This window comes from Leuciscus leuciscus (assembly GCF_965113295.1).
Source record: "Leuciscus leuciscus genome assembly, chromosome: 11".
Classification (NCBI taxonomy): domain Eukaryota; kingdom Metazoa; phylum Chordata; class Actinopteri; order Cypriniformes; family Leuciscidae; genus Leuciscus; species Leuciscus leuciscus.
The window spans coordinates 51,324-78,140 of NC_138735.1; the positions used below are offsets into that span (position 1 = coordinate 51,324).

Genomic DNA, 26,817 nt, shown 5'->3' on the forward strand with positions numbered 1-26,817 from the left:
TATTTTTTTGTTTCATTTACAAATTATAACGTACATAAAAATAATGTATAAGATTGTTTAATTTACAAATTGTAATTCACTTAACCAAAAGTTTATTTCTCTACCAATCTGTCAAGAAGAGAAAACAATCTCTCCATTCTCTCCCTGCTCTCCTGTGATCTCTTCTCTGAAACTTTATGTCCTCCCTGATTAACTCGATCAGCTCATCCTCTCGGTCTCATTTCCTTTCATAATTTTTAACAAATAACTTCTGATTATTTAAAAAGTTTTATTAAAGGAGATTTTCAAATCCCCTCGCGTGTGGCGCCCCTATGCACTTCAGATACTACATACCCCGTTTTTGGGCCCCTGGTCATATCTCTTCTTAACATGACATTGTAAAAGAACAAACATCACTTTTTACCAAGCCTTTTTTATCCATTTTGTGGACTGTTGTGTTTGCCAGCACTCTGCTTCATTTCACAAACCGTTCCTGTTTTTGAAGGTAGCGTCATAATGCCTGTGTATCAATAAGAAAGAATGGGCTCATGGGGCCTTTAAATGTCAGAAACATTCTTCCTATCAGTCTAGGGAACAGTTGACACTCAGATGAATGTAGAGCAGGCCTGCAGCGAGATAAAGCTAATAAATGCTGTATTGTTGGAGTCTGAGGTTTGGGATTTGTAGCCACTGGTTTAGGCTGTTTGCTTGAAGAAGAATGATGTGTGTGTGTCACTGTGCTCGGACAATACAAGCACTGTTTGCTCTCCTCCAGAATGTATGAGGAAAAAGACAAATGGGGGAGAAATAGGAGGTGGTCATTGAAGGGACGAACCATTTTGAGAGATGTGAGCATTAGCACTGCCGTCTGTGACCAGTTAACACATTAAAATTGTGTTAATGAACTACTGAGGAAAGCTTGATGGTGATTTTAAGGGAATTGCTAATATTGTTCGGAGACACAGGTGAGCTGTTTTAACTTACTAAATCTGATTATTTTTCATGAACATTTGCAGGGACTTTAAAAAGAGTATCCAAAACGTAAAATACTATTTTACATATGTCTATACTTGGAAGGAAAACATCACCATTACATACTGACAAACATTTGGACTGTCCATATGTCACTAACCTCAATTACAGGTTTATATATATATATATATATATATATATATTGTTAGCTTGTCAGTGATAGTTAAGTTAATAAACATTTTCTAAATATTTAATGTTAGTCTAAACAAAAAAAAAAAAAAAAAATCATTTGTTAATTAGCATACATATACACAACATTTTAACTTTTGCTTTTATAACAAAGTTTTCACATACGTAATATGTATTTTTTATGTGATGTTTAGTTTTTCCATAGTTACACTTGAACCCAGCGTGTCATTACCCATCATGCATGACGGTAAACAACACATCACAACATGATTCCCCTAATGACCAATTAAAGTGTGCTAAAGATTTGACTGTAGCATGGGACAAAGTTTGACAATCTTCAGTCGTGTCTTCGCAGTCCTTTCAAAAAAGCTTTACAACAATAGTTGTGTGCTGTAATAAATACACATTTAAAATACTAAACACATAAAGATACTCTGTTAAACACACCCTTTCACATACATGAAGTTGGTGTTTGTGATATATATATATATAGTTGTCTCTATATCAAAGAATTTGTAATTATTTTCACTTATGCCATGCATGGATGTGCATGAAGTCTAAATAATGCTTTAGTTCAGTATAAAGCAGCAAAATGTGTTTAACTCTGAGAGGTTAAACATCCTAAATATGTTTGAGTTGTGTGGTGTAAAAAAAAAAACCTGGTAACACTTTATTTTAAGGGTCTAGAATTGTGCATTAGTTCAGCATAAATACACTAGTAATTAATGATTAACTTAACATATAGTAAGGGCATATTAGTCATTCTTTACCATTTTAAACATTTGAAGGATCCACCTTCATGCGATAAATAAGCAAAAAAAAAGCTAGTAATTAATAATTAACTGAATAAACAGTAAAACCTCTTAGCCATTATTTACAACTTAGCAAACCATGTAGTTTTTTTTGTGTAGTAATGTACTTTGTTATATTTCAATGATTCACCATCTATTAAGTTAACTGAACAATATGAAGCTAATAACTATGTTTAATTAGTGCTGTTTCTAGTTATAATTTGCTATAATAGTGTAAAAAAGACAATTTCATCATCTGTTCTAAAGTGAGTTATATCTTTATTAATTATGGCACTTATCGAGTGATATTTAAGTTAGACCAGAATAAGCCAATAATTGTGGCTAAACTGTCACTAATACAGTACTGATAAAGACAATCAATGTGGATCCTTCAATGGCTAATATGCCCTTGCTATATGTAAAGGTTAATCATTGATCACTATTGTGTTGGTGCTGAAGGGTTACAAATTTAAGAATCTAACATATATGCTTCCTTACATAACATCACGGTGAAGAATACTGATTTTAGCTTTTAATGTTAAGATCTCAGCAAAGTTGCAATTCATGTACTCTCCTTATTGTCTTAAATGGCTCTTGAAGCCCCAGTTTCACTCAGATTGATGGGATTAGCACACGAATGATTCACTGAGAATCTCACCTTTTGTTCTACAAATGGCTTTCGGACCCAAATGGCTCTTGGAGCCTTATGCTGATTGAATTAGGATTGGCCAGACCCTTAGTCTAGAGTGTTACCTAAACCTGTTACATGCTTTGTTTGAATTTGTCTCCACCTTCAAAAGTCCCTCCTCCTAAAATGCCTATAAGGGCCCTTTCACACCTGAAAGTCCGCACCAAGGTCCGAACCAAAGTTCATGTTTTGATACATTGTATACATTTGGTTAGTTTTGGTTTGGTTTCACATTGCAATTATGCGAGCGCACTAAAGAACTTTTCATGACGTACTTGCGTCCTGTCGTCATCATTTACATGGCTGCATATTGACATTGATTGGTTTGTAAACGGATGTGCGTCTGACGTCAGCGTGTTGTCAATTCGGCGGGTAACTTTGACAAGAATGAATGAACAGACGCATATTATCGTTGCCACTATGTTATTATTACGGCATTACTCCCTCCAGCACCAACTATACTCGACGCTAGTTCAAATTCGCCAAATGAACGTCCTCGTTGTGCAAACAAATCATCGCCGGTAGGATGCAGGACAAATGTGTGCGTGTGTGTGTGCGCGCGCGCGCGAATCAGCTGGAAGAAACGCTGTGGGCAGGACTGACAGATCTGCACATAAATATTCTTCTTCAGTTGTTTATGCTACGCGGGAACCACCGGAACTTCCTGTAAATGGTCCGAAAGTCCGAACCATACAGAAAATGCTTTCACACTAGAAACGAACCAAACCTTTGAACAGTTTGATCCGGACCGAGACCACCTCTTTTCGTCGGACCAAATTTCGTCTGTTTGGTCCGGACCGTGGTCCGGGGGAGGTTTCACACCTGTAATTTTGATTCGGACCAAACTGAAAAGTCCGAAAGTCCGGACCAAACAAGGTAGGTGTGAAAGGGCCCTAAGATACCATATAAAGTTCCCTTAGTTAGATTTTGTTGGACGAACCGCAGCCGCGCTCAAATAAAGAAACTCTTCTGGTCCCAACGTCTCCTGGTCTGCTTTGAAGAAAGAAAAAACTTTCCAACAGTGCTTAACTAATGTATAATTATGAGCAAGTTAAACACTAATTACTAGTGCATTTATGCTTAACTAATGCATAATTCTGGATCCTTAAAGGAGTCATGAACTGGATTGTTTTATTATTTTATAATGTTGCCTAGGGTGCCCTTATAATGTTAGTATGATTTTGACATCAAAAATTGTCATAATTTATAAATAAAAGCCATTTTCCAAGCCTGATTTCAGCCTCAGATTTGAACGCTCTGTTTTAAGGGGCGTGTCTGCTGACGCCCACTGCTGTGATTGGCTGACATGCTTGCATATGAAATAGCTAGTATTACATGAACTCTCGCGAAAACTTTTACTACGTTTTTACTATTACAGCTATCGAGATTAACAAATCGTGAAAAGTATCGTTTAGAGCATTATATTTAAATCTACTTCATCACATGAAAGGTTGCAGCATGATGAGCACTGACTGAGCAGATGACAGACAGTCTGTTTGATCGCGTGAATAAAGATCTTATCATTGCAACGCAATTTTTGCACTCTCACAAATGTTTACACCAAATCACAATGCAAACACGATGTGAATACACAGTAAGAGCTTTGTTGTGTAGTGTAACAGTGTTATTATTTCATCATGAGTTTGGTAAGTGTCCAGATAAGCTCTCGCGGCTCGCGCTGTGCTGTTTGATTGACAGCTTGAGCGATTGGAAAGGGATCGTTCTTTGATCGCTTTCTGTATATAATTTAATAACAGTTTAAAAAAGATTATTTTCATAATACTACGAGAAATTATGTGAAGTTGATCGTTTAGTCACTGATGCATAAACAGTATTGAACGATTTTAAGAGAAATATCTGAACTTGAATAATTACACAGAAATCACTGATCGCAGATCAGGCATTAGAATACGCATGGTTACTTACATGTTGCTGGCAGAGCCGTGTCGGGAAATTGTGATTGACTGATTTAATAAAGTTTAACCATGCTGGAATCCGAAGGAAGCTTATGCAGACTGTCTTCTTCCACAAACAGGCACTGCACAATATTTAGTAAACAGCATGTTTCTTGCTTGGAAGTAGCTCGATCCGGTTTAGCAATTATCATGTCGTCCTATGTTATTTAGCATGTTTTGGCGAATCGGTGGGCGGGGCTAAACAGGCCGTGTTGAAGTAGGCGTTGATCTTCTTTTGTGGAGGCGGTGTTTTATCCTCTTTGACGTCATAGTTCCCCACTTTGAAAAACGAGTCGTTTGCTGAGCCTGATGTCTATAAAAGCTTTTATTGGACTAACAAGGTAGTTTTCAGTTCTGAAACTTACAGGATATTATTATAGTATGATGATCTCTTATATGTCAAAAGCTCAAGGAAATTTTGATTTCTCAGTTCATCACCCCTAAAAGTGATCAAAAAACCCGTCCAGGGTGAAGTACCTTTAAAGAGAAAGTAAATATGACCTATGGAAATAATAATCTTAATTTAATTTAGATTTATTAATTTACCATTATATAACCACTCATATGATAAGGGTTATTTAAGGGTGTAAATCACTGAAATTGTCACGATTCACCTGTACGTGTGTGTATATGTATATATATATTTATTTGATTATTTATTATATATTATATATATTATTTTATTTATTCTAACCTATTCTTATTTATTTATTTTACTTGAAATAGCAGAAGTAACACATTTTATGAAACCAGGTCCGAGCAGAAATACCTTGAAACATTACATTTTAAATTCTCGGCTACAGTAGGTTGGGTTAGGTTCATGATTAGGATCAACCAACAATGCCACTCAAAAGACAACAAAAAGGACTCCAATTGCTTAAAGTTATACATCCATTGCTGTAGTGTCACTGCTGATCTGGTTTGAGTTTGGAACGTTTGATTTTGTTTAAAAAAAACTCCCCGTTTTTTCATCTTTGCCTTAACCACAGTCATAGTTCACAGACAGACACATAGAATCAAAGTCAAATATACTAGCTTGGGATTTTGACCCAAGACATAATTGGCTGGTCAGGCACTTTTTTTTGATATTGTGGTATAATTGTTTCACGGCTTTGCAATATAAGATTTCATTTTAGGTTTGGTTTATAGTGAATTATAAAGTATAATGAGAAATTTAAAATAGCAACACACAAGCATTCTTGCTCTGTGATATCATAACTAAATTAAATTAAATTAGACTTTCACAAGATGGAAAACTCAGAGTCATACTGAATGAACTGTGTTCAAAATAGTTTCATCTTCATTCATGTACAATGAACTTTTTGTTGTCCCTAAAATTCTGGGTAACAGTGATGGGAACATCAGGTCATTTTACTGTCTCTCTTGTTCAATCTCATTCAGCAAAAAAAAAAAAAAAAAAAAATATATATATATATATATATATATATTATATATATATATATATATATTTTTTTTTTTTTTTTGTGTGTGTGTCATTTTGTTAATTTCAACACTGTTGAATTTGAAATGAATTTTTTGACCAAAAAAACAACAAAAAAACAACAACAACAGAAGGTAAGGTAAGGTAATTTATTTATAAAGCACAATTAAAAACAACGGGTAGTTGACCAATGTGCTGTACAATTTGTAAAAACATGCAAAAAGCAAATGTACAAAACATTTATACAACATTATGCAAATATCTAACTACACTCATAAAACAAACAATCAACTAACTCAGCTATTTGATTTAGACAGGAAAGCCAGCGAAAAAAGATGAGTTTTTAAAAAAGATTTAAAAGATACCACTGTGGAGGCAGTTCTAATATGCAAAGGAAGCCTATTCCAGAGTTTCGGAGCCAACACTGAAAAGGAACGATCCCCCCAAAGTTTGCATCTAGACCTTGGGACAATTAGCATTTTCTGGTCAGAAGACCTAAGTGATCTTGATGGAGAGTATATCTGCAATAGATCTGAGAGATAAGGTGGTGCCAGACCATTTAGAGATTTAACAAAATCTTGAAATCAATCCTATAACGGATAGGCAACCAACGTAAAGAAAACAAAATTGGAGTGATATGGCTCCGCTTCCGAGATCCTGTCAGCAATCTAGCTGCGGCATTTTGAACAATTTGCAAACGTCTCAAAGTCGACTGATTAATTCCTGCATACAAGGCATTACAGTAATCTAAACGTGAGGTCACAAATGCGTGCATTACTCTCTCTAAATCCTCAAATGACAAAAATGACTTGACTTTTGTCAAGGTTCTTAAAGGTCCCATGACATGAAATTTTCACTTTCTGAGGTTTTTTAACATTAATATGAGTTCCCCTAGCCTGTATATGGTCCCCAAGTTTCTAAAAATTTCAATCGGTGTAAATCGAGCTTTTGCTATCTTTCTCTGCCTTTGAGAAAATGGAGGCTCATACGCGCTGATCTTGAATCTCCTCCTTATGACGTCATAAGGAGGAAATGTTACCTCCCCTGTCTCTGCTTTGCCCGCCCAGAGAATATTTTCCGCCCATGAGAAAATGCGCTAGGAAGTAGGAACGCGTGCGCGCGATTTTAGTTTGTCCACGAGACGAGAGATATCATGGCTTTTGAGCGAGCGAAGCATAACAATTGCTCAATAATTGGATGTACAAATGAACACCGAAGGGTCAATACAGAGCTGGGCTTGCTGAATGTCTGAAACTAAAGTCTGGATCACTGTCTTTGGCTCAGCTACACACCTCGGACAAGTAACGTTAAGTCAACTAATGATATATAAGTGTGTTGCTTTACTGTTACCTAGATTTTACACGTAGAATGTGGCTGTAACATTAGCTATGCAGCTATGCAGTTTATGTGTGTGAATACACACACTGTAACGCGAGTGTTGTACACGTCTTTGTTATTTGGATAACCGTTTTCCTGTTGGTTATATGGCGCGCGCGATATCCGCATTTCAAGATCGCAGAGCTTGATGTAATTGTAATAAGATAAATTACAGACGTTACAGATCTCTCATGAAAAGGCAACAGTAGGTTCGCGTTAGCTACATGATAATAACTGTAAACCATCCGAATAAAGTACCGTATCCAGACATAATATTTTAAACTGACCATTCGGAAACGTCCTGCTGGAGCCGCTGAGTTGCAACTTCTTCATCCGTTGCTTCTCCATCTGGATCAGATTCTGGGTCAAACTGAAATGCTTGAAAGACTGCGTGTCTTCGTGCCATTGCTATATCCAGCGTAAACATGCACGCCACGTTACCGTTGCGCAAGATGGTCAAGGCCACACCCACCCTCCACCTTGCGCCGCCTTTCTCCGCCTTTCTCCTCCTCATTAGTATTTAAAGCTACAGACACCGAAACGGCCTGTCTGAAGGAAGCTCATTCTGGGACTGGCTTGTAGTGGCTATAATTCTGCACCAAGGCTGAATTTTTGGAAAGAGATTTCAGATACAGTACTAGGGACCACTAAGGCCTATATTAAAGCCTACAAAAAGTAGCATGTCATGGGACCTTTAATTGAAAGTTATCAAAAATTACCCCCAAGTTTTTCACCATGGATTTACAATAAATAGATAAAGAACCTACATCAACCCAGGGTGACTCAGATACATTAGAGGGGGCAAACACAACAATCTCAGTTTTACATTCATTTAGATGCAGAAAATTTGCAGCCAGCCAAGTTTTCAAATCATTCAGACATGCTAAAAGGGGCCCTAATGAATGATTGTCTTCCTTTTTTACAGGCATATATATCTGTGTATCATCTGCATAGCAGTGGAATGATACTCTGTGTTTTTGAAAGATAGCACCAATAGGAAGCATGTATAATGAAAACAAAATGGGTCCCAAGATGGACCCTTGAGGTATCCCACATTTAAGAGGGGCAGACGAAGATGTAAATTCCCCCATGGTAACTGAAAAACTTCTGTTTGTTAAATAAGACTTAAACCAATTTAAAACAACGCCTCGCATCCCTACCAACCTCTCCAGCCGTGCGATTAGAATTTCATGGTCTATGGTATCAAATGCCGCGCTCAAATCGAGTAACACCAAAACTGCTGCATTTCCAGAATCTACAGTCAATAAAACATCATTAAGAACTTTTAAAAGTGCAGATTCTGTACTGTGATGTTTCCTAAAACCAGACTGAAATTCTTCAAAAAGCAAATTTTCATTTAAAAAAGACTCCAGCTGAATGAGAACTGCTTTCTCTAGTATCTTTGAGAGAAATTACAATTTTGAAATAGGTCTAAAATTATTTAACTCATTTGAGTTCAAATTGGTATTTTTAATTAAAGGCTGCACCATAGCATGTTTAAAAATGGCTGGCACAGACCCCGATACAAGGCAGCTATTTATTATATTTAAAACACTAGGACCGACTGTATCAAAAGCCTGTTTGATTAGCTTTGATGAGACTATATCTAGTGGGGAAGTCTGATGGCCTTAACTGATCTACTATTTTTACCAAACTAGGATGATCAAGAACATCAAAATGATCAAACACCACAGGAACAGATGGTGTAGCTGTAATATCACAAACAGCCAGAGGAATTTGAGACCAATTTTTTTCAATTTTTGCAACAAAAAATGTTTTAAAATGTTCACACATATCCATCGACATATCAGGCACAATTACATTAGGTGGATTTATAATAGAGTTTATAGTACTAAATAGTACTCTAGGTCTATGACAGTTTCTCTCAATAATATCGGAGAAATACTGTGCCTTTGCTGCTCTAACAGCACCTTGATATGTCTGCAGAGAGTTTCGTAATATATCATAGGACACTTGGAGTCTATCTTTCTGCCATTTACGCTCTGCCCTCCTGCAGATTTGTCTGAGTGCGCGTGTATTATCATTTATCCAAGGTTCTACCTTAGTTTTTACACGCCTCACCTTCAAAGGTGCAATATCATCTAAAATGGTTATGCATACAGAATTAAAAGAAAACAGCAAGGAAAAGGATAAAGGTGGATCAACCACATTATAGTTATTTTCAAACATCGTAGCGAACTCATTGATGACGCTAGTATTTATCCTACGACATAGGCGTACTCCTGGGAGAGGTTTATCAGTCTGGAATGGAAAAGAAACCCCCAAAATAGCTGGTTTGTGGTCAGAAAAGACAGCATCACAGACATCCACATAACATACAGAAATGCCATATGACAAAACTAGATCCAGTGTGTGTCCATGCTCATGTGTAGGAGCATTCACAGATTGCACAAGATTAAAAGAGTCAATGAGATTCAAAAAGTCTTTCACCAGGGGGTCCGCTGGACAGCATACATGAATGTTAAAGTCCCCCACAATTAAAAACGTATCAAATTTCAATAAAATTTCCCCTAAAAATTCAGAGAAGTCCTGAATAAAATCTTTATTACATTTAGGTGGCCGATAAATCAGCCCACAAAACACTGGCTCATCTAATTCAAGCTGAAAAGTCTGCAGTTCAAAACTTGGAAAAAGTTCAGTTTCCACAAGACGACAATGATAGCTGTTTTTAAAAACAGTTGCTAGACCTCCACCCTTGCCTGTAGACCGAGGAGAATTTATAAATTTACAATCTGAGGGAAAAAGGTCGGCAAAAGGACTTAAATCACCAGTAGATAGCCACGTCTCAGTCACAAATAGTACATCCAGTAATTTCGATGTAAGGAAATCTCTCAAGATAAACGTCTTATTGCAGAGTGATCTCGCATTAACCAGTGCCATTTTGATCAATAAAGAGTCACCTGCTACTGACTGTGATGCATAACACAGTGGTCGAAAGTTTCGGAGATTTACACCCCTACCTTTACGGAGATATGAAGCTAGCGCAAGTTCTGCCAGGAAGACTCAATCGTTCGCGTCATTAATTACCTCCTCATCTATCCAATTATATCACTTACTGTAGCTTAAAAGGGCAGCGCTCACACATGTCTGAGTTCGCAGATGCTGTCACTCCAGTACCTCCATCCTCCCCGCCTCCACCAAGATGGGATCTTTCCTCCAACTCCTCTACTCAACCAAGCTGGGCCCTCCCTCTATCAACCCCAACACCATCAGTCAGGCTATCCCTTCCATCCTGAAGACTTCAGATGTCTTTTCCTCCATCCACCCCACCACCACCAGATGGCCCCTCTCCTTACTCCGCCGGGGGGTGAGCGGCGCCCCCGCCTTCGTCTTCAGGCGGGACTCGCAGATTCAGTACCCTCTGAATGCGAGTTATGAACGGGGCCTACGCCAAAGAACCTGATTGCTTGCTGAGCTCCTAAATAAATGTTATTGTCACAGTATTAATTCTCCCGAGTCTTTCTGGTAGAAATGGGATTGTATGTATAAGTTGTTGTTTGGTGATGATTGTCGGAACAATTTGCCGAAGCGATACATATGCTGGCTCCAGTGAGCGCCAATGAATGAATCGATGATCGTCCCACGCGCCATAGCCATGACGGTCGAAATTGGACCTAGACTCCATCAACAGTTTTGCCTTGAGTTTAACAGAAAGCCCGCCGCGTTTCCCACGTCTTCTTCTACGTTTCTTCAACGGAAGAGCGCAGGGGACTGAGAGCCGATACAGCGCCAGTGGCACAGCAGACAGATCTGGATGAAAGTATGAACACGATCCTCCTCGTTCTTTACCCGCCAGTATATCCACAGTGATTCTGATGTTAATAAGCATTTGCCGATCATAAACCAAAATAGCAGTAACATCCTCAACCAGGAGCGAGACAAACAAAAAAACCACAAACAGAACAGGTACAGGTAGCAGACGGCCACCCACACACAACGGCGCCATCTTGCCAGGAAGCTTAAAGCTTAAATGAGTATCCAGAAAACAGAAAAACACAGGTAACAGGCAGGTAAATATTAGCCACAATAATTATTTAAAACATAAAAAAGGCAATATAAAAATAACATCTCACTGCAATAGGTTTGGTTGAAAATAAAATCACATTAACAAAGTGTATTATTAACACTAAGTATGCTATATCTTGTCTAATCGATCTGCCTTACAGAATTCCAATATTGGGCTTCCTTTTTCCTCTTTTGAAGTACAAATCACTAGAGTCGGTCGGATAAAGCCGTTCTTCTGCATCCTCATTTATCGTCCTCCTGGTCCTGCTGGGCAGTTTTTAACAGAGTTTACGGACTTTATGTCATCTGTTATTAATTTTGAAAAGTTATTAATGGTTGGGGATTTTAACCTGCACACTGATGTTGCTGATAATCATGCCGCAAAAGATTTTCTAAGTATTACGGATTCACATAATCTAAAGCAGCATGTTCATGAACCCACACATACTGGTCGTCATACATTAGACCTTGTTTTTACACTAGGTTTTGATGTTAATGCAATATGTTGTGAGGATATGTCGATTAGTGACCATAAGTGTATCTTTTTTAATCTTTCTGCCATCCCTGACCCCCCTTGTCAGAAACGTTTGACAAAATCGCGCATCATTACTCAAATAACTGTTGAGCAATTTATCTCTCGGTTTGACTGTGATCTTAATTTTATGGGTTGTAGCAATGATGTTGAGCTCTTAATGCAATCTTTTAACAATTTCTGCTCTTCTGTGTTGGACGAGATGGCTCCTTTAAAGATAAAAACTAAGCCCATCTGTAGCACCTCGCCTTGGATGACGGACAATGTGCGTTGTCTAAGGAGGAGGTGTCGTACGACTGAACGCCTGTGGAAATCCACCAGGCTTGAAGTGCATCGTCTGTATCTTAAGGAACTTATGCAGGATTTTAATAATTTAGTTGCAAAATCTAGGGCTGCTTATTTTTCTAATCTAATCTCTTCGTCTAAGCGAAACCCGAAGGTTTTATTTGATACCATACATAATATTGTATCTCCTCCTGCCACTGTGACAACAATATGTTCTCAAAACGATTGTGATAGGCTGCTGTCATTTTTTGTTGATAAGGTGCAGTCTATTAGATCAAATATTCTGCGTGGACCACACTTTCTTGTAGACTGTATTCGTCCACTTAGGCCTATTACCATTGAGTCTTTTAAACCAATAAGCCTTCTTGATCTGCTAAATTTGACTAATAAAATGAATATGTCCTTTTGCCCACAGGATATAATACCATCCTCATTATTCTCAAAAGCCCTCCCTGCCATTGGCCTTGGTATAGTAGCTATTATCAATTCCTCACTGGCCACAGGCTGTGTCCCATCCTATTTTAAACATGCCACAATTCAACCTATAATAAAAAAGCCTAATTTGGATCCAACAGTTTTGAAGAACTATCGGCCAATTTCAAAGTTGCCATTTTTGTCCAAAATCCTCGAAAAAGTTGTAGCTAATCAACTTACAGCTGTTTTAGAGAATTTGGAGTTATATGACAAATTTCAATCAGGTTTTAGGAAGAGACACTCTACTGAGACCGCCTTGGTGAGAGTCTATAATGACCTTCAAATGGCTTTGGACGCAGGTCTATGTTCAGTGTTGGTACTTCTAGACCTTAGTTCTGCCTTTGATACTGTGGACCACCATATCATGATTAGGAGATTACATGAATGGGTGGGCGTATCGGGAGTGGCCCTAGATTGGTTTACCTCATATCTCTCAGGTAGAACTTTTGATGTCTATATTGGTGATTCTCACTCTGCATCATCACCCCTGTTTTGTGGTGTCCCACAGGGTTCAGTGTTGGGTCCAATATTGTTTATTTTATACTTGTTGCCTTTGGGTCAGATTATTCGTAACTTCAACATTTCTTATCACTTGTACGCAGATGACATTCAGCTTCATTTTACATTCCGGCAAAATGAGTCATCCAAACTTACAAGGCTCTTAGATTGTATAGATGCCATAAACAGCTGGATGGCTGAGAGTTTTTTGCAGCTGAACCCAGATAAGACGGAGGTTTTAATTGTAGCGCCAGACAGCGCTATCCCTCTGATCATGCAGAACCTTGGACCTTTGTCATCTGCGGTTCGGTCTAGTTTAAGGAACCTTGGGGTGACATTTGATAAATCTCTATCTTTCGAGACCCACATCAAATCACTGACAAAATCCTGTTTTTTCCACTTACGTAATATTAGTAAATTGAGGTCTGTGGTTTCTCACTCAGAACTGGAGATGCTCATTCATGCTTTCATTTCCTCTCGTAATGATTACTGTAACTCACTTTTCTCCTCACTTAACAAATCTGTTCTTCATCGATTGCAATCTATTCAAAATGCTGCTGCTAGGTTACTCACTAGATCAAATAGGCATACCCATATCACCCCGATACTCTGTTCTCTTCACTGGCTTCCTGTAATTTACAGGATCCAATTCAAAATTTTAACCATAACCTATAGGGCTTTACATGGTCAGGCCCCTGCTTATCTTGCTGACATAATTCATCTTCATATCCCTCTCCGGTCTCTTAGGTCTAATAACCAAAATCTGCTATCTACGCCACGCACTCATTTAAAGACAGGTGGGGATAGAGCCTTCGCCGCTATGGCACCCAGACTATGGAATGCTTTGCCAACCAGTATTAGGTTTGCTGAGAATGTGGACAGTTTTAGGGGACAAGTGAAGACCCATTTGTTCAGGTTAGCTTTTGGGTAATCTCTGTTCTTTTATATATTGAAAATTGTATCTTTTTTGTATCTGTATTGTTTTTATTATGTTTTATTGTCTATTGTAAAGCGCTTTGTGACCTAGTCTGTGAAAGGCGCTGTATAAATAAATTTTACTTACTTACTTACTTACTTACTTCCAAACAGGCCCAAATTCCCATAGACCTCCGTTGAAGGTGTGAACACTTTCATACAATACCTCTTATATGTTGTTGAAGCCATCCGTTCGCATTATTTCATATTTTATAAAATAATATTGTTTAACATCTGAATTTGTGTTGAAAAACAACATTAACCAATAAAGAAAATTTCACCAATCAGAGAGCTGCCAAAATACTTAATTGAATTGTAGTTGTTTCCCTCACAGAAAGGAAACAGTCTTGTATGTTTGTCATTTTTGTCACACAAGCATGCAAAAACCTTTCTGTTGAGAGATTAATTGTGCATGAAGATTGTATAAGTTAGGGTTAGTTATAACTAAAACAAACCAGCTCTTTGTCTGCTATGGAGGCAAGCAGAAGGGAAAGGCTATCTCTAAGCAGAGGTTGGCACCCTGGATAGTGGAAAACATAGTCTTGGCGAATCAGACCCAATGCGAGCCGTGCTCCCATGGGGTGATAGATCACTCTACTAGGTGTGTTGCTTCCTCCTTGCACATGCGCTTCCTTACATATCTGCTTTGCGGGGTGAGGCGCGTGATGCAAATCTCGCATGCCAATGTGGATTGGCTCATTTAGTTTACACTCGAAGGTGATTGGGCTCTCAGGCGAGGTACCAATTCATCACTTCAGTTCTGATGTAACGTCTCTGTCGCCTCCTTCAGGGAACGGGGGTTACATATGTAACCTAGACATTTATGGAAATGAATCGGACTACCCATCACTAGTAGGGATCCAAATGCAATGTAATGTTTAAAGGGGACATATCATGAAATCTGACTTTCTCCGTGTTTCAGTGCTATAATCGGGTTAGGGTCACAGAACCATGATCAAAATATTATCTACAAATACTTCAGTGACCAAGACTAGCTTAAGCTAGTAAAATGGCTGAAATAAAATGTAAGTAATAATTAATTATTATATATATAATAATTAATAATAAATAATTAATCTGTCTATTGTATTTCTGTTTATTAAACTTTTGGTTGCATATTTTAAAACATGATTAAATATATGAGATGGTTGTTGTTGTTGTTTTTTTTTTTTTTTCAGAAAATGAAAAACCCCTTGCAGATTACACCTAGCCTAATGGTGCGTTCACACCGGACGCGAATAGCGCGTCAGGCGCGAGTGATTTCAATGTTAAGTCAATGCAAAGACGCGTTACGCGCGTAAAAAATTCCTGCGGCGCGAATGAGGCGTAGAGCGCGGCGCGGTAGACGCGAATACGCCTCATTCGCGCGTCAAGTTCGCGCGAATAGCGCGAATTGAGCGTCTGGCGCGTTAAGCGCGTTACGCGCGAATGATTTTATTAGTGCTATTTGTGCATTCACGGGTTTGATGCGAATTCGCGTCTGCCGCCCGAGTTGAAAAATCTGAACTTCTGCGTCAATTCGCGCCGCGTTAACCAATCAGGAGCCTGCTTGCTGCTGTCACGTGGTGAAGTGACAGTTTATAATGTTATTTTATGTTTGGCCTCAATAAATTATTTTGTAATATGACTAAAATGCACAACAAAGCAAATCTTTCACATAAAAACTCGATTTCAACATATGAGAGATACTCATTTTGTATTGAATGCTATTTATTCCATATCTATTCTAGATTATATGAAACATTATTATTCTAATGTAAAGACAACAAACACAATTTAGTGTATAAAAACAAAAATCACAGGACAGGTTTCACTTTTGGAGGCTGACTCCATTTATTATCAAAACAAAAATAAATGACAGATTAGGTGGGTGCGGGCGAGGGTGAACCTCGCGCCGGGCTGTAGAGCGCGGGCTCGTCAGGCAGCGACCACTCGAGGCCGAGGCCTCACGGCCTACGCTGTCCTCGTCAGCGTCCTCACCGTTAGGTCCACCAAACCTAGCTCCTGGAGCAAATTGTGAAACTCCTGAAACCCTCTGGAGGGTCTGGTGGACCCGAGTACAGCGACGATGTCCCCTACGCAGCTGTTTCTGCTCTCCAGAGCATATACGAGCGATGACTCTCTCGATTAATGCTAACGCTAATGCTCGATAAACATCTAAAAAAGATGGCCGCCAAAACTTTCACCTCTGACGCGCGTAAATTTCGCTTCAAACTTATGTTTTTACGCGCGTTAGACACGCGAATTAACACAAAGTGGTCAAGCGTCAAACTAGACGCGGCAGGCGCGAATTTGACGCGCTATTCGCGTCCGGTGTGAACGCACCATGATGATTACCCAGTAGTCCAACACTTCAGTCTATTGAAGAATTCTGTTCACCTTCACCTCAACCCTATAAATAATTCTAAGAATCTCTTTCCTCTTTCTCAATAACAGAAAAGTCATCATTTCCTTCTAATGGAGTTTTGCCTCATATCCTGTTTGAGTCCGTCTCCCCCGTTGGCATTATCACCCTGACATCCAGCCATAACACTCAATGAAACACGGATTTAAAGAACTTCTCAACAATGGACAACTGTTCTGTTCTTCATTTGCTCCTCATGATCTTCATCATGCCTGGCTGGCTTGGGGGTGACCTTATTATCTCAAGAAAACAGCAAGAGATCCGTTCGAGTAAAGCCTCTCGTGGGTCCCATCTGAGAGTGAGACGTGGCTGGATTTGGAGCCAAATATTTGTTGAAGAAGAAGATCCAACACCAAGGAAGATTGGTCAGGTATAACTGGAGTTCACAAAGGGCTTTGACACCTCTAAACTAAAGAAATTTGGGAACAGGTCACATAGCTTAAAGACAAGGATGGGGAGCTCATGAATAAATTCTGTGACAGTCTTACAGTGACAGCCATTTTATTTACCAACAAATATAATAATAATAACCCCTAAAACCTAACATTACGATATTAAGTTACAATAATAAAATATTGAAAAAAAAAAATGATGAAATATTATTAAAGTATAATATTATTATTATTAAAGTAAAAGTGTGAGTTCAGAAAATGTTGTTAATTATTTCAATAAAATTGTAAGCAATTTCTTACATACCCAATTACATGTACTTTTGAATAGTAAACCAAACCAACATTAAACCGTATTAACGCTCATTTTAGCATATTCACATTTTATTCTCCAATAGCAATATATTACTTACTCAGCTCAGCTAGTGTCAGAGTTGAGTCTGTTTTCACGCTTTGTATTGTTTGATTCAGCTTTCCTTTTCTGTTTGAGAGTTTGCTGTTAGTCTGTTAATTAGTTCTGTCTTCCTCATCCCCTGCCTGTTGGTTTCCATGGTTTCTGATTGATTTGAGTATTCTGTTCAGGTGTGTCGTGTTAACTCACCAGCTCCTTTATTTGTTCTCGTGTATTTAAGCCCTCAGTTTCAGGGTGCTTTCACACTGGCAGTTTAGTTCGGAACGGGGCACGGTTCGCATGAAAAATCACTAATGTGAACGCTGTCAAGGGGACCCGGGTGCGCACTGGGGTACCGAACCCTAGACTACCCGGAGGAGGTGGTCTGAGTTTGGTTGCACTCGAACCGTGCTGCGGTTCGCGTGAATGTGAAAGCAACACGGACTCGGGTGCGCACTTGTTCAGGAAGAAAAGTGACCTGGCCATGCGTTTTAGCTGACTATTATGTATTTAGTTAAAGTAAACGCATGTAAGGGATGATAGTGTTGATGATTTAGCTTGGATACGAGCGAGAGTGAGCCTGCAGTGTATTCGCGCATAGTGTGTGGAATCAGGACAACAAATTAATGGAAATTTTGTTTGCAAGCAGCGGAAAACCACCTTATGCGTCACACACATACAGTAAACCTGTGTTGTTCACTCAGCTGTGCATAATAGCACCAAACTAATAAAAAAAAACACAATATATTGACTCGCGTTCTGTTTTCTATCATGCGGGTTCAATAGAGGGTTCTACCAGGGTTCGATAGAATCAGGTTGAGTATGAATCCAGATCAACGCTGCGGGGGGCGCCGGGAACAATCGCGCTCAGGCTCGGACCGCAGCAAACAAGCCCAGTGTGAAAGTAGCCTCAGTCTGTTACTTGTCCTGTATTGTTTAAAATGTATGTTGTAGTGGTTGCTATATTCCATGTCTCCAAGTAGTCTCCAAGTGACCTCCTGCATGTTTCTTTGTTTTGAATTTGCAATTAAATACTATTTTGTTTACTTCCTCATCATGCACTTCACTACAGCCACCAAAGCGTGACAGATGGTGTAGTCAATGTGAAGTCTCAAGAGTGTCTTTTTTTTAAGGGGCACGAGTGACAGTCCTGGCACTTCTCAATTATAATTAGATATTGATATATAGTTGATATGTCTTGCAAAATCTCTTTTACATCCTGTTTATTTTCCTTCAGCTGAAATCAGATTACGACACAGGCGACTTTACTACCAAGTACATCCTATCAGGTGAAGGAGCTGGTGAGATATTCATCATTGATGAGTACACAGGTGACCTTCACTCATTACAGAGTCTGGATCGCGAGCTGAAGCCCTTCTACATACTGCAAGCCCAGGCCATCAACCGCAGATCCAAACAGCCTGTTGAACCTGAATCTGAGTTTATCATTAAAGTCCAGGACATCAATGACAATGCTCCAGAATTTATCAATGAGCCTTACATATCCAGCATCCCAGAGATGTGTCCCACAGGTGCGTTGACCCACTGTGTTTTATATGTTCATGACAAATAAAGAAAACATAAAAGATTATGCATGGTCTAAGTCAGTGTTCTTCAACCCTGCTCCTGAAGGACCCCAACACTGCACGTTTTCTTTGTCTCCCTAATCAAACACACCTGATTCAATTCATCAGCTCATTATCACATGGGTTAATGAGCTGATGAGTTGAATCAGGTGTGTTTGATTAGGGAGACAAAGAAAACGTGCAGTGTTGGGGGTCCTTCAGGAGCAGGGTTGAAGAACACTGGTCATAGTTAATAAATTAAATTATCAGTGCTAAAAAAAAAGTTTATGTTCATACACAGTTTGAGGTGACACTTTAGAATACAATTAATGAATAACTACACAGGAACAAATGAGTAACAATACCCATCCTTCGGATGAGACGTTAAACCGAGGTCCTTTTGTGAAGTATTGGATAGTAACGACTCAAGTATTATCACATCCTTCAGAAGGAACTACTAATTATTTGGATCAGTATTCTAAAGTGAAAACCATAATAACTCCTTAATGTTGACTGAAGGCATTGTAAGTTTTGGAGTTTTTTTGTAAGGTATTGGATAGTAATTCCTTCAGATGAACTACCTCATTGAACTGAGCACTCTTACTAATCAGTTAATCAGAGTTTATTGTTAGTTAATAGTACATTTACATTTATGCATTTGGCAGACGCTTTTATCCAAAGCGACTTACATTGCATTATCCTATACATTTATACTTAGGTATGTGCAATCCCCTGGGATCGAACCCACAACCTTGCGTTGTTAACGCAATGCTCTTACCACTGAGCTACAGGAAATAGTAGTTACTAGAGTGTTAATAATGCATTACTCATTTGTTCCTGTGTAGTTATTCATTAATGAATGAACACTTTCTAAAGTGTTGCACAGTTTGATAGTGAAAGAGAGACAACAAAATTATTAAGCTACTACATTAAATGTTTTAGAGAAACCAAATATTCCCAGAAAGCTTGGTTGACATTTACTCTATGAATAGGATCACACAATGACATCCTGGAAAATTTTGTTTTTGCTGTTACAGCAATTTGGGAAGAGTCCTTTCTGTTCCAAAATGGCAATACTCCTATTCAGAAAGAATAGCTCCATAAATGGTTTACTGAGTCTGGTGTTTAATATCAATTAAGCTGTGAGAGAGCGGCACGAGACCGGTGCGTCGCGCTGGTGTTGCTCATCAGTAATCACGCCACCGGCCTCGTGCCGCTCTCTCATGGCCCTCGGCCTCGTCCTGCTCACCACAATTTCATATTTGATTAACTTTACACAGTTATTGAACTGAACTGAATCAACACTAAACTGATTTCCGCTGAACAACAACACTGTTGTCTTTTAGAGCTGCTTTACAGCATTGTTGAATTAGATTTGCATAATTTATCATTATTTTCCTGTTTATCACTGTAAAGCTGTAAACAATCTGTATTGTATAAAGCGCTATAGAAATAAAGGCTTGAGTTCTGTTGACTTGAAGAAATTGACCGACCCTTACAAAGCCCAGACTTGAACCATTATTCAGTATTTTTATAGATGAATTGTAACAGTGATCTGGGCCAAAACACCCAACATCAATACTGCTCTTGTCAAAATCATGGCAAAAACTTGCTGTAAAAAAGAGAGTGAGTTTGGGTCACTTGCGGTCACAAAACAGCAAGATAGTTTGGGTCACAAAAGCAAATTATGCTACATGTTTTTACTCCAATCTCATTTCATAACGTATGAAAACATTTGAAGCAACATTATGATAATCCATATATTTTTCTCTAGTGTAGTGTACTGAAGTGTTCTTTTTTAATAATGTATAGTTATAACCTTTATATAATGTGTTTTTTTTCTGGATTTTTTGGTTGATATTCTGTCTCTATCTGTTAAAATAAACCTACCATAAAATTATAGACCCTTCATTCTTTGTAAGTGGGCAAACTTACAAAATCATCAGGGGATCCATTAATTATTTTCTCCTCTGTAAATCCTGAGCTTTGGCTTTACTTCGCATGCAATCTACTTGTACAGTGTCAGTACGTAACCATGCTGAAATCGCACAGTGTATTCCCGCCTTAAGCAAGCCTAAGACAACAGTGGCAACAACCCTAACTCCATCCGTAAAAGAATGGAGACAAAAACATTGAGAGAAACCAGGCTCAGTCGGGGCCAGTTCTCCTCTGGCCAACGAGCGAACACAGTGTCATTAGGATTCAGTAAAGTGAAAGGCAGGAGAACAAGATCACCAGACTAAAAATGCCACCTTCCAGCAGTTCTAAATATAATGTTACAACCAACACTTTTCATAATTAGTTAAACTCAGCAGCTTTAATAGTACAGATGTAGTAAGGGTTTTCAAAGATCCACATCTTATACTTATTTCATATGCTAAAGATGTTACCCAATCATAACAGTGGGTGTTTCCATTTAAATGAGACCTGCCAATTTAAACTGAGTGTTCAAATTAGAAGATTGAAATCAGGGTAAGGATTTTTATTTCTACTATTTTATGATTATTATTGATGTAAAAAATCCTACTACATAATAAGTGCACCTCAGGCAATATTAAAAAGTAATAATAATAATAAAAAAATGCAGTTCATGAACCCCTTAAATGGAACTAAATGCAGTCATTTTTTAGAGGAATTAAAATATGAAATGTACAGACACCCTAAAAGGACATAGTGATGGTAAAAAAGAGAGAATTATATGAAAAATTTAAATATAGTATATCAATGAAACATTGTATATCAATGCTTTTGCATTTGCCCGCAAAACTTTTGTAAAATAATATAAGGTAGGAGGAAAAATGTATGTCAGTACTTTCACTATTATTCAGTACTTTTATTTTAATTAATTATTAATGCAGATAGCTGAAGCGTCTGTATTGGAGCTCATTTCTGAGATGTCAAAACTCAAATGTCAATGACGACAGCTATACACTACTGCTATGATAGTTTTAAATGTCTGTGTCATGTGTAGATGAACACGCACAAATCAAAGATAAATAAAGAGTATTTTAATTAGCAAAGGGATAATAAGCAGGAGTATCAGAATCAATTTAGAATTGTGTAGGATACCATACCATCCATGTAGGATTCCAGTGACATATTCCAGCAGGGAGATAATAAGTAGAACAGAAACAGGTGTGTGGAAACTAATTAACAGCCAGGGAAACTAACTAGAGAACTAAGGAAAACAGGAATGAAGCAAACTGAGTAAAACAAATTTAAAACAGAGCATAACAGAGCATAACCATAACAGTCTGTCGATAGACAATGCTATCACACGTCTTTTTCAGGGGCAAATGGCACCCTTAGCCTGTTTCAATCTAAAATACGCTTTTAACCCTCTTGGCCCTGGAGATGTTCTGACATGCCCTGACATTTGTGCTTATTTCTGTTACTTGAAACATTTTCATGGCTAAAGTCTGATTGCACAAACTCTGCTACAATAATATGTGAGCAAAGAATGTCGAGATATTAAAATAATGGCTTTTTAATTGTTTGGATTTATTTACAACACAACATAATCCAAAGATAAGTAATGAAGGACAAAAAGTCACAATGTTCAGCACACTGATTTCAACAGAGAGACTTGAACAGATTATCATATGTTGCTTCAAATGTTTTCATACGTTATGAAATGAGATTGGAGTAAAAACATGTAGCATAATTTGCTTTTGTGACCCAAACTATCTTGCTGTTTTGTGACCGCAAGTGACCCAAACTCACAACGCTTGCAGAGACCATTTACTGAACCAATCGAGCCGCTCCTCACTATGAAACATTATTGTTAGCACATTATAAACATCTGCGTTTGAGCAGATATCCATGAACACAGTATTTAACAATAAATACTGGTCTAAACACTGTAATATTCATCATGGTAGTGTAAACACTCATACTAGCCTAATTTTATATTTACAATTACATCATATAGACACTTCAACTCAATGGAATGAATAAAGAACAGACTCATTAAAGGACTTTTTGTAAATGAGAGACAGACACGCAATGGCAGATTCAATGGGAGTAGCACAATGAATATGTGTGAATGAACCACTATTCACTCATTCACCCTTCTCTCTTCTACAGGGACCACAGTTATCCAGGTGACAGCCACAGATGATGATGACCCTTTGTTTGGGAACAATGCTAAACTCATCTATTCAATCCTGCAGGGGGAGCCCTACTTCTCAGTGGAACCCAAAACAGGTGCAGATCTTGCTCAGCAATAACCTTTGTGCTTTAAACAGCCATGTTGAAGTATTGTGAAACATCTCCAATTTATAAACTATACCTGTGGTTACTCTGCTAGGATACCCGTTTCAAAGTCCTGACAATTTGGGCTGGTCGTTTGGCTTTTTATCTTTTGTGGCAGGGTCATTGCACAATTGTTTATGTGGTTTGTTTTTTCCCTTCTGCTTCTCTGTCAGTTTCTTGTGTCTCTGGTCCTGCCCTTACTTTTTCACATTTTTATTGAATACACTGAGCAATCAGTCACAGTGCAGGGTCGAGGAAGCAATTGATCCTTCTAATAACCTCCTTTAACAACAGAGCCTCTTTCCTCTAGCTGCCTATAGGACTTCTGACCAATTATGTACTAATTAGTACCATTCCTCTCCACAAATCGGTTTCAGTTTATGAATATTTTTTTATGAATAGTTATCTATCACAGATTTACTTGTGTTCTTTACTTGTTTGCTTTGGGCCATTATTTTGTTGCATCACCCTACCTCTCTAAAGCTTAAAGTCATAAAATGCTGTTCTGGAATTCTCCTTTAAAATTAATTTCCTTCAATGAAATTCAATGCAAAAGGTCCTGGCCCTGAGGTAGCATTGCTTCCACAATGCTTCACAGTTGGGAAGAGGTTTTGGTGTTGGTGTGTAATGCCCCTTTTTCTCCAAACAAAAGCATTGTAGATTTTTGACAAAAAGTTATTTATTTATTTTTTGTCTCTGCTGTTCGGGTTTCTTTAAAGGAGGTCTGTCCAGTGTAGGCTGGGCAGGTGATAATTATAACTTTGAGTTTGATACATTTAATTTGAAATCGTTCTACATTTTTTGAGGCTCCAGTTAGTCCTTGCTGGAAGTTGTATTCATGAAAAAGAGAGATCTTTGATGAATGAAAAGACAACACTGGAGCCTGGCTCAATCTTAGGGGTCTAGTTCGCTTGCTAAAGGGTTGTGGCTAATTTATGAAATATAACAAATTACTATTGTGCTGATGCAGTTTCTTATTTACTAGCCCATGAACAAGAAATAAATTGTAATAGAATGTAGTTGTAATTCCTAAATATGTGACGCAGAAATATAAAAGACTTTAATGAACATGGAGAATAACACAGGAGAACACTCAGGCATGTCAATACCAAACAATACATAAATAAACACTAGGGCTGTCACAATATAAGATTTTTCACACCATGGTTATAGTGGACAAAATATTTCACGGTAACGATATATCGCAATATCAATAGTCAAGTCAAGTCATCTTTATTTATATAGTGCTTTTTACAACACAGATTGTTTCAAAGTAGCTTTACAGCGATAACAGGAAAATAATGCAACAAAGTTTGTTTCGACTGTACAGTCAAGTCAAGTCAAGTCAAGTTTATTTGTATAGCGCTTTTCACAATACAGATTGTATCAAAGCAGCTTCACAGTATTACATTTAAATAATACAACAAAGTTTGTTTCAAGAGGAATTTATTGATTGATAAAATTAAATTAAATATCCCCAAAATATCCCCAACTGAGCAAGCCAAAGGCAACAGTGGCAAGGAACCGAAAAACTCCATCAAGTGACCTAATGGTGTCCTAAAACTCCATCAGGTGACCTAATGGAGAAAAAAAACCTTGGGAGAACCCAGGCTCAGTCGGGGGCCAGTTCTCCTCTGGCATTTATGAGCTAGAGGCCGGATTGTAGTTTGAACTGTGGGATTATATGAATGCCTGGCTGAAGAGATGCGACTTTAATCTAGTTTTAAACTGGGAGAGCGAGTCTGAGCAACGAACAGTATCAGGAAGACTATTCCAGAGTTTTGGAGCCAAATGTGAAAATGCTCTCCCTCCTTTGGTGGTTCTGAATATCCTAGGTATGACCAAAAGCCTTGGTCATACAGCAGATCTAGAAGAAAATCGTGTCATAGTCCAGCTTAAGTAAGTTCAGTGATGGTTCATTTTTGCTGTAAAAAAGTGATTAATTTAGTTAATTTATCTATACAGCCACTCTGGAGAAAACATTGATGTCAGTTCAGTTCTCATATAATAGTGTCAATGCAGGCAGAACAGTAATATTGTTGAAAATTAAGTGAGTGTCAGTAACTTACAAGATGGCTGCCATGGTGTGAGTGTGTGCTGCAAGCTGCAGTCTGCTGGCCAAACGTTTTGCTTACTGAGGTCATTGTGACATATTTTTCCACTCTAAAACTTTTTTTTTTGTGCAAATGGTCTACTAGTGGTTTATCAAGAAAGGCAAACTAAACCAATCTTCAGCTCTAAACCAACTAGTTATTGGACCACATCCTTCTCTTTGTGTGAGTGGAAAGAGGCTGGCCTCTCAATGGGTGACAAGACAATTACTCTCCAAAGTATTTTGGACATGATGCTGCAAATGAAGCGTGATATGATTTCAAACATGGAAGCTAAAATTGACTCACTTGGAGCCAATCTGACCAAAATAGATGGATCGCTTCAAATGTTTGGAGAGTAGGTTATCGAGCTTGAGCAGAGAGTCAGCTCAAACAAGGATGATATAACAGACCTGGTCAAACGTGTAAAAGTGCTTGAAAAGGAAAACACTGACCTGAAATCATGGGCGGAGGACGCTGAGAACCGAAGCAGACGCTCCAATCTACGATTCATTGGCATCCCAGAGAGGGCCGAGGCTAGAGATATCCTTGGCTTCATGAGACATTTGATTCCACAGCTCCTAGGTGAAGTGAATTTCTCCTCTCCTCCGGTGATCGAGCGCTGTCATCGTATCCAGGACAACTCCAGAGCCAAGGGTCCCAGGCCGATCCTGGTAAACTTCCACTATTTCCAGGATAAGCTAAAAGTAATGAAACTATCCAGGGAGAATAAGGAGTCCCTACAGTACAAAGGAGCTCGTGTCTTCATTTTCCCGGACTTCTCCGCTGGTCTGGTCCATAGACGCTGGTTAAGAAAAAGCTCCGTGATCGGGACATTAAATACGCATTGATCTATCCTTGCACATTGAGAGTTGACTATGCTGGTAAGACACAATTCATGACATGACAGCCTTAAAGTTAGTGATCGAAGGCTAGCTGATGAACTCTTTCAACTCTTTAGTTCTTCTCCCTTTTTGTAATAATTTCCTTGCCGGACCGGCATTGAACTAATTATTTTTTATTTGTATTGTTGTCACTGGCATAAGTGCTGCTTGAGCGGCTGCTGCCTTACTTTTTGTTTCTTATTTACAAATCAATGCTGGGAGCAGTAAGGGTTGGTGCTGCTTTACTACTGTTTGCCGTATAATATGACACAAATGCCGTAAAATGGCGTAATGCTAAAAGATGGGTTAGTTTAGGTCACCTAAATGGGAAAGGATAGATACCTATAAGTTTGATATAGGCAATTAATACTTTGAATGATCAAACAAATTAAATGATGTAGCATTTACAGTCTCTTATTTTATTTTTATCATTACCATTATTACTTGTAGTTATGTCATCTGATGATTTCATGCTGTCTTAATTATACTACATAACTATTCCAGCAGTAATAGACCTTGACCTTTTATTTTATTATGTTCACTAATGGGTCATGCAGACTGAGCTGTGCACTTATACATATGTACATACTTAGCCTTTGTGTGTGTGTGTGTGTGTGTGTGTGTGTGTGTGTGTGTGTGTGTGTGTGTGTGTGTGTGT

The 26,817-nt window shown here is 38.3% G+C and overlaps 1 protein-coding gene across 5 annotated transcripts in view; it reads left to right on the top strand.

The window, feature by feature from the left end:
• The first annotated feature begins 596 nt into the window (after nucleotides 1-596).
• The window catches only part of cdh19 (cadherin 19, type 2), a 75,720-nt gene continuing 49,499 nt past the window's right edge, over nucleotides 597-26,817 (top strand). For 3 of the 5 annotated variants that reach the window (XM_082184545.1, XM_082184548.1, XM_082184549.1), the window contains exons 1-3: nucleotides 16,533-16,956; nucleotides 18,604-18,898; nucleotides 23,018-23,137. In XM_082184545.1, the coding sequence (XP_082040671.1) occupies nucleotides 16,750-16,956; nucleotides 18,604-18,898; nucleotides 23,018-23,137 (622 nt within the window). In that variant the 5' untranslated portion in view covers nucleotides 16,533-16,749. Of the gene's footprint in view, nucleotides 945-16,532; nucleotides 16,957-18,603; nucleotides 18,899-23,017; nucleotides 23,138-26,817 lie in introns of those variants that run through there. The other 2 variants (XM_082184546.1, XM_082184547.1) reach the window with 2 other exon arrangements.